This window comes from Bos indicus x Bos taurus, chromosome 13, assembly GCF_003369695.1.
Source record: "Bos indicus x Bos taurus breed Angus x Brahman F1 hybrid chromosome 13, Bos_hybrid_MaternalHap_v2.0, whole genome shotgun sequence".
In the NCBI taxonomy this organism is placed as follows: Eukaryota; Metazoa; Chordata; class Mammalia; order Artiodactyla; family Bovidae; genus Bos; species Bos indicus x Bos taurus.
The window spans coordinates 9726028-9740866 of record NC_040088.1 but is presented as its reverse complement, the minus strand read 5'-3'; the positions used below and the strand labels follow the sequence as shown (position 1 = coordinate 9740866).

At 49.8% G+C, this 14839-nt stretch overlaps 2 protein-coding genes across 7 annotated transcripts in view; both read left to right on the top strand.

Annotated features, from left to right (window-relative positions):
• The window catches only part of SYS1 (SYS1, golgi trafficking protein), a 32038-nt gene extending 24639 nt beyond the window's left edge, over positions 1-7399 (top strand). Inside the window, exon 4 of the mRNA XM_027558455.1 lies at positions 7317-7399. Within this exon, the coding sequence (XP_027414256.1) occupies positions 7317-7323 (7 nt within the window). The 3' untranslated portion in view covers positions 7324-7399. The remainder of the gene's footprint in view (positions 1-7316) is intronic.
• DBNDD2 (dysbindin domain containing 2) lies at positions 4885-9851 on the top strand. 6 transcript variants are annotated; one of them, XM_027558447.1, is made up of 4 exons: positions 4885-4981; positions 7317-7463; positions 7654-7791; positions 9117-9851. In XM_027558447.1, the coding sequence occupies exons 2-4, from the start codon at positions 7325-7327 to the stop codon at positions 9323-9325; spliced, it is 486 nt and encodes a 161-aa protein (XP_027414248.1). In that variant the 5' UTR covers positions 4885-4981; positions 7317-7324; the 3' UTR covers positions 9326-9851. The 6 variants fall into 6 exon arrangements, with proteins under 6 accessions (XP_027414248.1, XP_027414253.1, XP_027414249.1 ...); XM_027558452.1 differs by lacking the exon at positions 4885-4981 and adding an exon at positions 4996-5081; XM_027558448.1 differs by lacking the exon at positions 4885-4981 and adding an exon at positions 5440-5577.
• Positions 9852-14839: the final 4988 nt, after the last annotated feature.

Below are 14839 nucleotides of genomic sequence, written 5' to 3'. Positions count from 1 at the left end.
TGTTTTATTTCAAGTATTGGGGTGTTTCCCAGATCTCTTTCTGTTGTTATTTATATTTTCATTCTTTTATAGTCACAAAATATGTTTTTTATGATTTAAATTCTTTTAAATTGAGGTTTGTTTTATGGCCCAGAAGATGATGTATCTTGGTGAATGTTTTTGCGCAGTTGAAAAGAATGTTTACTCTGCTGGTAAAGTGCTATAAAAATGTCAATCAGAACAGCTAGTTAATAGGGTTCTGGATTTCTGTATTCTTACTTTTTCTTTCTGTCTACTTGTTTCATTGATTACTGAGAGAGAAGCTTTGAATCCTCTAACAGTATTATGGATTTGCCTTTTTTATTTTAGGTCTATTTTTAGCTCATGTTTTTGAAGCTCTGTTACTAGATGTACACATACACATTTATGATTGCCAAGTCTTCTTGCTGAAATGAACAACCTTTTATCATTAGGAAATGTTCCTCTTCATCCCTGGTGACAATCCTTCTTTTGAAGTCTACTTTTAAGAATTGTTATTTATTTATGTACTATTTTGGGCTGTGCTGGGTTTTAGTTGCTGCAAGCGGGCTTTTTCTAGTTGCAGTGTGCAGGCTTCTCATTGCAGCGGTTTCTCTTGCTTCGGAGCACAGGCTCTAGGCACGTGGGCTTCAGTAGTTGCAACACGTGGCTCAGCAGTTCTGGCACATGGACTTAGGTGCTCTGCAGCATGCGCAATCTTCCCAGACCAGGGATCGACACTTTTAGTGTCCCCTGCATTAGCAGGTGGATTCCTACCCACTGCACCACCAGGGAAGTCCTAGCCACTGGTATTTAATATTTTTTTGGATTCTGTACATTTCTTGGCTCTGTGGTCCTGTCATTATTTTTGGGAAATTATTGACCATTATTTCTACTAATAGTGTGTGTGTGTGTGTGTGTGTCTCTATCTCGGAGTCAAATTATGCAGATGTTAGCTTTGGATCTTTTAGGCTTTTAAAAATGTTTATTTGCCTGCACCAGTCTTACTTGTGGCACTCAGGATCTTTGATCTTCACTGTGGCACTCGAGATCTTTAGTTGCAGCATTCAAACTCTTAGTTGCAGCAAGTGGGGTCTAGTTCCCAGACCAGGCACTGAATCCAGGCCCCCTACATTGGGAGTGCAGGGCCTTAGCCACTGGGCCACATGGGACGTCCCTCTTGGGTTTCTTTGTTTGGTTTCACTTTTTTCTGTTTCCGTTTGGGTAGTCTCCCTTGACCGATCGTAAAGTGTACTGATTCTTTCCTCAGCTGTGTTGATTTTACTGATAAGGCTGCCAAGGCATTCTTCGTCTCTGTTACATGTTTTAAAAATTTCTAGACTTTTCCATATGACTCCTTTTTATAGTCCTCTTCTCTCTGCTAACAGTCCCTTTCTGTTTTTTGTACGCTGTCCATATTTTTCAACACAGTCTTTCACATACTGTTATGGTTGTTTTAAATGTTCTGGCAGATAACTCCAGAGAGTTATCAAGTCTGGAGTCTGGTTCTGTTGATTGCTTTGTCTCTTGACAAATAGGTTTTTTTTGTTTTTGTTATGTTCCTTTTTATGTGTGTGTTGTAACTTTTTAAATTTCTGGACATAATGTGTAGAACAGTAAAGACTGAGCTCAGTAATATTTTTGCTTGGAAATCTATCTCTCTTCTTCTTAGGCTGTTAGTGTAGAGAATTGAGTCAATCTTGTCAGGAGTTGAACAAACTTTGGTTTTGGTTTGTTTTGTTTCTGATTACTTTTAGTGTTTGTGACTCCCACGGATTCTATCCTCTCATATCCTCTCATAGCCGCACCGGGCCTTTAGCAATAAAACTTGTAGCTGAACTCATCTTACCTGTTTGCATGGAGACATTGCCTTTCTCCAACTTCATGGGTGTGCCAGTGCCTATATCCTGCTTCTTGGAGGCGACTGCCCTTCTTTGGAATGCAGGTTAATCAGTTGCTGGGCAACCTCAGCTCACTGATGGGGTCAACAAAATCAACAATTTTACAAATTACTTAACAGTTAAAAAATTTGTTTTTAGTGTGGTAGGATGCTCTTCCCAGCTTTCAGCATCCTAGATGGAAGCCAGAAGTCTAAGCCATCTACTCTCTCACTGCTCCTTTCAACTCCTGCTGTCCACCCTTAGGTCTGCTGCCTGGGCCTTCCTCTCGGCTGAAACCCTTCCAGCTTCAGTTCAGTTGCTCAGTCCTGTCTGACTCTTTGCAACCCCATGAACTGCAGCATGCCAGGCCTCTTTGTCCATCACCAACTCCCAGAGTTTACTCAAACTCATGTCCATTGAGCTGGTGATGCCATCCAACCATCTCATCCTCTGTTGTCCCCTTCTCCTCCCGCCTTCAATCTTTCCCAGCATCAGGGTCTTTTCAAATGAGTCAATTCTTCACATCAGGTGGCCAAAGTATTGGAGTTTCAGCTTCAGCATCAGTCCTTCCAATGAATATTCAGGACTGATTTCCTTTGGGATGGACTGGTTGGATCTCCTTGCAGTCCAAGGGACTCTCAAGAGTCTTCTCTAACACCACAGTTCAAAAGCATCAATTCTTCGGTGCTCAGCTTTCTTTATAGTCCAACTCTCACATCCATACATGACTACTGGTAAAACCATAGCTTTGACTAGTCGGACCTGACGGACCTTTGTTGGCAAAGGCCGTTCCAGCTTAGCTCCTGAATTATTTCTAACCTGGATGTTCCCACCCTCCCCCCCCACCCTTTTATGTGGCAGATACCTGACAAAGAGAAGTGACAAGAGAGGTTCCTGATCTGTTACCATGCTTCGGACAGCTCAAAATAATCCGTGCATTCCTGTTCCCAAGGATAGGCCTGAAAAGGGGGAGCTGATCTCTTAGCCACTGTACTTCAGATTGGCCTCATTCCTCTGTGCTCGAAACTGGGACCAAGTATCTACTCCATCCATTAATGAGGAATAAGAATGAAACTGACCAAAATATTTCTAGGAAGATGAAAACTGCAACAGGATAAAAGGGGAACAGACTGGGAGTTGTGGTTTTAAGCACAGGCTATGGAGCCCTGTGCTGTGCTCAGTCGTGTCTGACTCGTTGCGACCCCTTGTACTGTAGCCCACCAGGCTCCTCTGTCCATGGGATTTCCCAGGCAAGGATACTGGAGCAGGTGACCATTTCCTGCTCCATGGGATCTTCCCCCAGGGATTTAGAACTCATGTCTCTTGGGTCTCCTTCACTGCAGACGGATTCTTTACTGCTGAGCCACCCTGGCTTTAAATTCTTGCTCCATCACTTAGTTGGACAAGTCCCTTCACCTTTCTATGTCTCAGTTTCTGTACCTGTAAAATGGATGTGAAAACAGCATTTCTTCACAGGATTATTTCGAGGATTAAAAGAGTTAATACATGCAAAGCACTTAGAACAGTGACAGGCACATAATAAGCTCTATGGAAGATTAGAGCGTACTTCTATAATTTTAGAAATTTGTGGAAGAAAGCAGTTGCCTCTGTTTCTCAGGAGCAATTGCAATCTAAACAGCTAATGTTTGCTGAGCATCTCCAGAGTGCCCGAGCCCTGCACTTAGCATTTTTTATGTATTATCTCACAGGAGGTAGGGATTAATTATTCCTACCTAATAGGCAAAGAAAGCAAGGATCAGAGAAATTGTTTACACAGCTGGCTAGACACCAGAGCTAGGTTTACAACCCAAGAGGGCCTGGTTCCCAGGCCTGTGCTCCTAACTACTGCACTTGTTGCTGGCCAGAAACTAGTTTCCTTGCTTGTAAAATAATGGGAAAGTTGCTTGCTGTACTTATTTCTCAGGATGGTTTGGATATCTCAGTACAATAGGAGAGGCAGAACTTTAGGTATTTGTACAGAGTGCTGGTCCCCTGACAGAGAAGCCTGAATGGGTCACAACTCTTCACAACCCCCACCACCCCCACCGCCCCGCTTCTGCCTCCTGTATGCCCTTCCCCCTCTTCTCCGCCTGTTGAACTCATTTAAGACTCAGCTCAGATACCAGCACCTGCATTTCGTTCTAACAAAGGAGGGATTTAAGCTTAGATATCAGCACCGGGATTTCATTCTAACAAAGGGTGGCACAGCAGACCTGTGTGTTTCTTAAACATTTATTTATTTTAAATTGAAGGATAATTGCTTTACAATATTGTGTTGGTTTCCGTCAAACACTTTAACATGATCAGCCATAGGTATACATGTATCCCCTCCCGCTTGACTCCCCCCTCCCTCTTCCCTCCCCATTCCACCTCTCTCAGACCTGCATGTTGAAATGACCATGTGGGTCATTGATTAGCGCTCTGGACTCTACAGTGATAACTGACTGGTGTGGGGGATGGAGCGTAGTAGGACCAGAGGACCAGAAAACCAGAGAGAATGGAGCCGAGCGAGGGTCGGTGGTGGAAACGGAGACGAACGGTGGATTGCAAAGATTATTTGGGAGAGAGAATCAACAGTTAATGGAGATGTATTTTAATGTGGGCAGCGAAGGACAGGGAGAAGGCAGGGATGACTCCTAGTTTCTGGTCTGCTCGTGGATGTTTGTTGAATGAAGGATCGAGTAACCCCACGGCAGAAGCATCTCTGACCGACGCCCCCCACCCCGCCCCGAACCGGGAGGTTTCTGGATCTACATGCCGGCGCCGGGTGGAAGGGAGGAGGAGAATGAGAATGAGCACAGAGCCTCGGTCCAGGAGGAGCTTCTGGCCCTGGTGTGAGCCAGGAGGCACCGCGAGAGGGGCAAGCCTTTCCCTTCTGGGCCCACGGTTTCCGCCTCACTCCTCCACCCGCGCCGGGCGGGACGCGCAGCGCCCCTCTCGGCACTCTGGAGGACTTGGCTCCCCGCCGGCGTCTGGGGGCGCGGCGCAGCGGCCCACCCCTCCACCCCCGACCCGCCCTGTCCCGGCGCCCACCCCGCCCAGTGCTCTGGAAAGCTGGGCGGCGGCTCTGATCGTCCCGGAGCCAGGAACCGTGGGCTGCAGGGGTGAGTCCCAGGGGCAGGGAGCCCCCGCCGCTGTGCACCTGCCTTGATGCGCGGCCGCGGGTCGCCAGACCCTTTTCCCGCGCGAGCGCCTTCTCGAGGGGTGCGCGCCTCAAAGTGCGGAGCGTGGCCGAGGGTGCCGGGGAGTCAGTCCGGGTGCCGCGCGCGGAGGTTGCGTCGGGGACTCCCGGGGGAGTCGGGGAGCAGGGGTTGTGGGGAGCCGTGTCCCCGCGGACCGGCGGGGCGCAGCAAGTGTCCGGGATCGCGCGGAGTCGGGCGGAGCATCCAGGGGGTCCGGCGGGTGGCGGGGCGGCGGGACGCGTGCCGGGAACTTTTTGTCCGCGCTGGAACTACAAGCGCCCGCGCCCGCGGGGGTTCCCGGCGGCCGCCCGGCGCCCAGCAAGGAGCGCGTGTGCCCGCCGCCGCCCTTCCCCCACTTCCGCCCGCCGGCGCTTCCTCGTTCCCGGCTCCCGGGGCCCGTCCGTCCCGGGGGAGACCCGGCGGCGCAGCCCCACCCCGGTCGGCGCGGCCCGCTCCCACGCCCCCGCCGCCGCGCCGGAGCGGACAGCCTGAGTCAGCGGGGGCGCCGGGCGCGGCAGGTAGGGGCTCCGCGGGGCGGGCGCAGGTGCCGCGAGAGGCCGGGGGGCCGGGTAGAGGGAGGCGAGCGCGAGTGCAGCCCCCGGAGCCCCCCCTCCGTCTTCCCCGCTTGCTCCAGGGTCGCGGCGTGTCCCCTTTTAGGGAATTCTTTCGCTCGCACTGACTCCACTGCGGGTGGGGCAGGACCGAGAGGGAGCTCTCTGCACCACGGGCCGGGCCCCTGGCCGCCTCCGACCCCCGCCCCCCCCCCCCCAGCCCAAACCTTTTCAGCTCCCTCCACCCCTCTTCCCTGCACCTTCAGTTACGTAAACAACCCCCTTCCCTACTCCGGCGCTTAGCTCCGCTGCGCCCCGGGCGGGCAGCCCCCGCCAGTCTCCGGAGATTGAGGGGGCTAGGGGGAAACAGAGGGGGCGCCCCGGAGCCTGTGGTCCCCTCCAGCTCCCCAACCCTCTTGCTGGCCCTTCCCCGCCCCCGCCGCCCCCCCACCCCCCACCTCGCGGGAGCAGACAGCCCCAGGGGCCCTGGGTATTTTTAGCGCTGTGACCTGGGCGGCAGCACTAAGAGCCTTTCCCAGGAATCAACGTCAGCGTCTCCCTCCTCCGCTGCCCCCTCTGGCCACATGGTCTCCCCACACTTCCTTGGCCCTGCCTGGCTCCTCTGGGGATTAGGATCGCTCGTGGCCCACCCTCAGCGCCCGGTGGACTGGCCAGGGTCTCGGATATGCCGAGTCCAGATGAGGCGGGGAAGGCAATCTGCGGAGGATGACGAACTGGTCCTCCAGCTAGATACTGCCTTGCCTCCGGTGATGGGCTCAGGAAGGGATGCGGAGCGAATCGGAGTGAAGGGGGTTCTGGAAAGCTCTCAGCACGGGGGGCCAGAGGGCCTGGGCTGAATCGCACGCTTCCAGTTGCTACTTGCTGACTAGTGGGGAGATCGGCCAGTGAGATGTGTCAAAGGAGAGGAGCTCAAATAAAGAGCTGTGGGAGGCAGAGAAGAGATGATGTCCTCTAAATAGCTCGGGGACCGCAGCCTTCCTTTTTCACAGAACACCCTCAGGAGCTGTGCCTTGTGTTTAGAGGCAGGTAGGAAGACGATGCCATTTTCAGATGCGGAGACTGAGGCTAGAAAGATGTCTTCCTTAGGGACAGAGCCAAGTCTAGAAGTCAAGTCTGTGACTTAAGAGCAGGGTTTGGAGGGGATGCCGGTGATAGTGTGTGTGTGTATAGAGAGAGAGTAGGAGGCGGGTGCTTTAGCTTTTGTCTGGGTTTTAAAGGATGGCCGGGGCGGGGACCGGAGTTGCAGCAGTGGAGGAAGGGACCTTCCTTTCTGAGATCTCTATTCTGTCCTCTTCCCCCGCCTTTGGAGGAGAGGCTGGGTTCATTAAGTGGAAAAAATACCTCCCCCATTTGAGCTGAGCCAGCCCCTCCAGCCCCTCTCTGAAGGGCATGATCCTGAGATGTGGCCATTGGCTGTGTTCCCTGAATACAGAGGAGCCTCTCTTGCTGTGCCTGGAACTAACATCCCCTTTGTGGAGCTAGGGTCAGCCCTGCCTCTGCGTGAGACTTGAACTTTGTGGTAGTGGGACTTTGTTTCAGGGAAGGGAAAGAGGGAGTCGAGTCCAGGAGTGTCCAGGCTGCAGCCAGAGGCCCCACTGCTGGGATCCTGGCTGCAGGGGGGCTCCCCAAGACCAGGCCCCCAACAGAGTCCCCTCTCCAATTCACAGCTCTCCTTGCTCTTCCAGGAGCTGACATGGACCCAAATCCTCGGGCAGCCTTGGAGCGCCAGCAGCTCCGGCTTCGGGAGCGGCAGAAATTCTTCGAGGACATTTTACAGCCTGAGACGGAGTTTGTCTTCCCCCTGTCCCACCTGCATCCTGAGTCGCACAGACGTGAGTTCTGAGTCCTGGGAAGAGGCACTGGGGCAGGGCAGGGAGGGAGTCCCATAGTCCTGGACCTTGGTACCTCCCCGCTGGTTTTCTTGGCCCTTTAAACATCTATCTCCTTACCTGACAGATGTCTCTGACCATCCAATCAGTGCTGGCCTGGCTCCTCCCGACTTGCCCCCTTCTTGATATGCAGCCCCCATAGGTAGTATCTCATCCATGGAGGTGAATGTGGACACACTTGAGCAAGTGGAGCTTATCGACCTGGGGGATCAAGATGGAGCGGATGTGTTCTTGCCTTGTGAAGACCCTCCACCAACTCCCCAGACGTCTGGTATGTCCCTCTGCTTTGGGCCCATGGGCACTGGTCGGTCAGAGCTGGATGTCAAAGCTGGGCTGGGGAAGTCTGCACGGAGGGGCTGGGCATGAGCTTTTCCACCCACGAAGCACCTGCTTGTCCTGATTTTAGGGAAGTTGACCTTGGGGGAAGCTGGGTTACGGATTCCTAATCCAAACCTCTCAGAAGGCCCAACTGCCTTAGTCTTCTTCAATTTTTTATTTTTGAAATCAATGTAATTAGTTAATATAATAAATAATGTAAAAATATGATCTTTAGATTAGACAACTGAAGCAGTTTTAGTCATTTAATATTTATTTAGCACTTTATTAGGTTTCTAATACCATGCTTAAGAATTCTACATGTATTATCTCAATCCTTACTATGTCCTATTAGGGCAGGTGGGGTTATTCCCACCTTATAAGGAAAGACATTAGAGGGACTTCCCTGGTGATCCAGTGGTTAAGATTCTGTGTGTTCCACTGCAGGGGGAATGGGTTTGAACCCTGGTTGGGGAACTAAGATCTCGCATGTCATACTATATATATACATATATATATATATAGTCACAGAGACGAAAAGTGGAAAAGCTGAATTCAAACCATGGCTGTCTTGACTCCAAAGTCCACATGCTTAACCTATAAGATATTAATGGATACTGCTGCTGCTAAGTCGCTTCAGTCGTGTCTGACTGTGTGCGACCCCATAGACGGCAGCCCATCAGGCTCCCCCGTCCCTGGGATTCTCCAGGCAAGAACACTGGAGTGGGTTGCCATTTCCTTCTCCAATGCATGAAAGTGAGAAGTGAAAGTGAAGTCGCTCAGTCATGTCCGACTCCTGGTGACCCCATGGACTGCAGCCCACCAGGCTCCTCGGTCCATGGGATTTTCCAGGCAAGAGTACTGGAGTGGGGTGCCATTGCCTTCTCCGATTAATGGATACTATCTTACTTTAAAAGTGCTGCTATTATTGATGGCATATTATGTGCCAGACATTTTATAAACATTCTAAGATTTTGTCTTGAGAACCCCTCTGGAATGTCAGTACCCCCTTTTTACAGAAGAGGAGCAGAGTCCTTGAGAGGGGAGGTGACTTGCCCAAAGCTCCTCAGTAGCAAGGAAGTGAAGTGACGTAGCTAGAACTTGAACTTGCAACTTGATTGATTCGACTCTAGAGCTTAGTGAAGTGAGGGGTACTGGGAGCCAGGAGACTGGCAGGGTGACTGGCCAAGTCCCTGGGCCTCAGTGTCTCCCAGCCACATCCTCTCCAAGAGTCCTCTGAACCCCTGTGTGTGGCCATGACCGGCTCTTCTCTCTGGGCAGGGGTGGACGAGCGTCCCGAGGAGCCGAGCCTGCCAGTGCCCACGCCAGACAGGACGACGTCTCGTACTTCCTCCTTGTCCTCCAACTCCTCCACCAACCCACACAGCGCCGATGCCAGTGACGGCGGAGCAGACACGCCCCTGGCACAGTCTGACGAGGAGGAGGATGGAGGCCATGATGGCGGGGCAGAGCCCGGAGCCTGCAGCTAGCAGCGGGCCCCCACCTACAGACTGTGTGAGCTGCCTCGTCTCCACTGGAGACCCCAGGCCTGGCCAGAGCCCTTTGGAGAAGACCAGACTCTTTAGTGCAGTAGGCACCAAGGGGAGGAAAGGAGGGTGGGATGGTGTGCCTTCCTGGGAATTAACCTGCTCCTGCTTTACTGCTAACCTTCCCCTGCTGCATCCTTCTGCTATTCGTTAGAATATTTGGAATTAGCTGGGCATTTGGAATATAGTTTTGAACAAGATAGGTGCCCTGCTTTCAAGGGGGAGAAAAAATCAAGAAAATACCATGGTTTTGGCTTACTGCTGAAGTGGGGCCCACGAGTGAGGAGATGGAAGATGAGCTAGGACGAGACGCCACTGCTTTTCTTAGCGCGCTTCCCTCCTCCAGACTTCCTGAGTCTCCTAAACTCCTTAACCCTCCCAGGGAGATGGCCCTGCAGCCATCCTGCTTCCTTCCGTCCTTTCTGGAACAGGGCACGGCGTGAATAATAAACAGATAACGACATACCAATCATTCCCATTCATCTTTCACATCGGACAGATACCAAACCAATATATTTCTTTAGCTCTCTGGTAGTGGTGTAGTCGCTAAGTCTTGTCTGACTCTTTGTGACCCCATGGACTGTAGCCCACCAGGCTCCCCTGTCCATGGGACTTTCCAGGCCAGAATACAGGAGTGGGTTGCCATTCCCTTCTCCAGAGGACCTTCCCCACCCAGGGATTGAACTGGGTCCCCTGCACTGGCAGGCAGATTCTTTACCGACTGAGCCACCAGGGAAGCCCATATTCCCATCATTCACTTGCTTTGTTTATTCCAGGAGTTATTTGGAATTAGCTGGACATTTGGAATACAGTTTCGAACACGATAGGCTTCCTGCCTTCAGGGAGGAGAAAATCAAGAAAATACCACAGTTCTGAGCGTAATGAGTAGCATGATGAGGAGCTCTTCTGTTACCAGAAAAGAGGGGCATCTTAGTCTAGCTCATGTGGTCACTGGAGAGCTGGTTTTCAGGCTGGGATCCAAAGGATAAGAAGGAGTTAGCTGGAGGGGGGGGGTGTGTGGGGCGGGGCGGGGGGGGGGGGAGCGGCGTTGTACTCCAGGCAGAAAGAGCAGCTTGGAAGAACTTTAAATGGAGAGAAATAGTCTTGAGGAACTGAAAACCATTCAGCATAGCTGAATTGTTGAATTTGAGCAGGAGATTAGGGAGGATTAAGATCGACAAAGGTCCGATGAGGAAATACTTTAAAGCCTGTATCAAGCTTCAGTTTAATTGCTAGTAAAATATCAGTGACTTAAGATATAAATTTTGTTTCCTCACATAAAAGAAGTCCAAAGTTCTACAGTTATTGGACACCAAGATCCTTTTTGGCTCTTTTTACTCAGCCATCTAAGGCGCACGGCTGGAATTCTCACTGATACCTCCTGTCTAGAATGGCTGTTGAGTCTCTGGTCCTTGAAACTGGTGGAGAGCAGGAGAAGGAATTAGGAATGGGCAAAAGAGGCATGGGTCGCTGTCTGTTCCCACTTTGAGAACCTTTTTTGGAAGTTCTAACCAGTAGTGTCCATTTTCATCTCATTGGCAGAACTTGGTAACATGAGTAATATTTCATTTACAGGTATTTTATAGGGACACAGCATTAGAAGAAAGGAAATCCTGGCCTTTGGAAAGATAATAACCCTTCAAGTTTTAATTACCAATGTGTCTGATTTCTGTCCTTCCTGTCAAACCTCTCAGAAGCCCCCTTTAGTAGGGCCCTCTGCTGTCTTCATAAAATCAGGGTTATGTTACTAAGAAACAAGAGGACTACAGTCATTGGGTAGATAACTAGTAGTTTACACGTTACAAATTTGAACTTTACTGGGAGTAATGAAGGATTACAAATGATTGAAATTTCCTGTTAAAAAGATAATTCTGGCTGCAGTGTAGAAAACACACTGGAAGAGGGTGTGCTCCAGACAGACAGACAGACATAACACAATAATCCATGCAAGCGATAACAGTGGCCCAAAAGATAGTGGTAATGATTAGTTTCACTGGGTTGAGGCTGAGTATAAACAAATGACATTCATTCAGTAAGTATTAAATGTCAGCGTTTAACATGTGTAAGACACAGAGTTTGGTCTTGGGGGTGCGGTAGTAGCACACACAGACACACACACAAAAGACCCAGTCTTGCTCTTAGGGAGTTCGGACTCTCCTGGGGCCCAAAGGTAAGACTGTAACTAGCACTTGAGGAAGGAGTTAATATCCTGTTAAGAAAGGTCACAAGGTATTTGCCTGGAGGAAGTGGTTCTGAGCTGAGATCTGAAGGCGGAGTAGGAGTAGTTTAGGGGAAGAATGGCTGGAAGGACTCCTTGTAGAGATGCATTGATTGGAGGGGACTGGAGTGGATGTCCGGAAACCAGGAGATGGTTGCAACTATCCAGATAAAAATGGGATAGGGTGGAGGTGGGGGATGTAGAAAAGTGGAAGGAATGAAGAGATGTTGGGGAGGCAAAATTCAAAATATTTATAGATAGGCGGGTGTGAGAGAAGACTGGCTGAAAGGCGTCACCATTGCTTCTGCCTTGTGCAGCAGGATGCTTCGGAGGGTTCTTCATCCACATGGAGAATTTAGGAGAGGGCCAGATTTGGGAAGTTGGTCATAAATTGGGTTTTGGACATGTTGAGTTTGAGGTGCTTTGGAGACCAAGAGGACATTTTGAGTAAGCATTTGGACCTGTGAGTGTGGGATTTAGAAGAAACGATTAGATTGGAAGATCAGTACATGAGTTATCAGTGTATAGGTGATGAGCATGCTATGGGCGCCAGGGAACTTACCCAGGGAAAGATGGATGAAAGGAGGGTTATAGGACCTAGCCTTAAGGAACATTAAGTCATTTTTCATATTAGGAAAAATAAATCATCCCACCTCCCTTCATACATCAAACCACCCATGGGATCAGTGACCTTCAGCCTAAATCTCAAAGCTGTCTGTGCAGTTCAGGCTGAGTGACAGGGCTGCAGGCTTCCCAATAGCTCCATTTTGCTTCCATCCCTGCAGGGGGCCGTTGTAAGTGACAGTTCTTAAGTGCTTTTCCTAGCAGTGCTGAAAAACTGGTGGGAGTTCTGTGCCTCTTTTGTCTAAAAGTCTGTGTCCAAGTTGAGATCATCCACTAAGCTGGGCCAGGGCCGAGCCTCATGTTAAATTTTGTGGTTTTTCTGTGTTGCCAATGACTTCACTGTACACAGAAGACACGGTCTTCTCAACCTCCTGACTTCAGCGGCTGAGCCTTCTCCTGGGCTGTACTGCATGATATCTGCAGCTCAGCTCTGCAGGGTTTTCAGTTCCTGGGATCCCCCAACTCCCCATCCAGGGTGAATGGTGGGAAGCTAGCCTGGCCTGTTTGCTGTCAACATGTCAACAACCCTGGGCATACGGTGCTAATGGGGGCAGGGAGCCTGGCTGGGGAGAGAGAGCTACAGCATTCTGGAGAGGTGGAATTGTTAGTGAGCCTACGGGGAGCCTTCGGTTCAGCTGCTATGAGCCCCAGCCCTGCCTGGGAAAATCTAGGGTCAGCTGAGACCCCAGGACCACTTCCTGTTTGGACAATGATCTCTTCTTCTGCCAAACCACAGGGCCTTGGCTGGCCCTCAGAGCCAGCATCTCCAGCCGACTGTTTTTTTGTGGCCACAGAAGGCCCTTAGAGATGGGGGTGATGACTTGGTGCCAACTCCGAGGCAAGCAGCCCAGCTTTCAGCCTCTAAACCACAGTGTGGCATCTTCTGTCTGTGGCACAGGCTTGTCATAGACCCTGAAGCAGAGGGAAGAAGACAGCCTCCCCCTATAGAATCCTGTGCTGTGGAGGGGCCACATCTCAGTGGAAGATTCCCTGGACGGCTCACACTGCAGCAGTCCCCAGGAGTGCACAAGACTTGATACTGTGAACAGCACAGCAATATGGGGACAACGTGGAATGATGTTATGATGTTGTCAAGTTTGTTTGTTAATCTGGACATTACTGAGCCCCCACTCTGTGCTAGCTTCCTTGCTTAGGCAACAGAAATACTAAAGTGGCCAAGAGTTCTTCCAGGAAGGGACAATGTCACAGATAATGGAAATATAAAGTGGGCTGTAGCACCAGAGGGAGAAGGTAAGTCTTCTCTGGGGGTGGCTGGATCTTGAGTGATTGGGACAGGCAATTTCAAAAGAAAACAAAGCATAGAAGTACAAAGTAATCATTATCATAATTGCAATTACCTTAACATTTTCTTTGAAGTTGGTGGTGTGGACTCAAGTTCTGATTCATTGTAATCTTAGGCAGTTATCTTGGTTTATGTACCTCAGTTTACTCATCTGTAACATGGAGATAATAGTACCTTCTTCATAGAGTGGGCTTCCTCGGTAGCTCAGGGGTAGAGAATCTGCCTACAATGCAGGAACTGCAGGAGATGCAGGTTCAGTCCCTGCGTCAGGAAGATCCCCTGGAGGAGGGCATGGCAACCCACTCCAGTGTTTTTGCCTGGAGAATCCCATGGACAGAGGAGCCTGGCAGGTTATAGTCCATAGGGTTGCAAAGAGTCAGACATGACTGAAGTGACTTAGCACGCACTCAGAGGTATGCACCTCATAGAGTTTCTTTGAGTAAAGGTTTGCAGAAGTTACTAAGCACTTACTCCATTCCAGATTCTACATGCACCTAATTTCTGATCCTTACAATAACCCTGAAAGTAGGTTCATCCATTTACAGAGCAGGAAGTGTGGCACTCAGATTGCTCATGCTCATATGGACTAAAGGCTGGGGGTGGGGATTTGAACCCATGTCTGTACCACATCTAAGCTCAAGTCTTCCTTCTGTTCCATGTCTAGTGGGTCAGGAGCACTGGATGTAGGTAGAATGAGGGTATACTGAGATGAAGACATCTTTTTGACTCTTCCTCTCTGGTTGCTCAAGGGTATATCTAGACCTGGTGGACACCAAATTTGGCTCTTCAGAGCCAAAATGGTTGTGAGTTTTACCAAGAGACTACAAAGCCCATCATGAATGTGCACCTGATTAGGCAGGTGGAAAAACCAAAGCAAGAATTGTTTGGAACTCCTCCAACTCAAGCCAGCACAGAAGGGGAGAGGTAGAAAAAGATTTTAACAGATCCTTTGCAAAAGAAAATATATGAATGACCAACAAATACATGAAAAGATGTTCAACATTACTAGGCACTAAGGAAATGCAAATTAAAACCACAGTGAGATACCACTACATACACACCTTCGTGGTAAAAACTAAAAAGACCCCCAAGTTAAATGTTCACTGGGATGTGGAGCAATAGGAATTCTCATACATTGTTGATACAAGTATGAAATGATACCTTCTGGAGAAAGATCTAGCAGTTTCTTATAAAATTAAACATATGTTCTCTTTCACCATTCGTAAATATTTATCCAAAAGAAATGTTAAGCTTATTCCTACAAAGTAACGTGTATAGCAGCCTAGCTCATAAGAACTAAAAACTTGAAAGA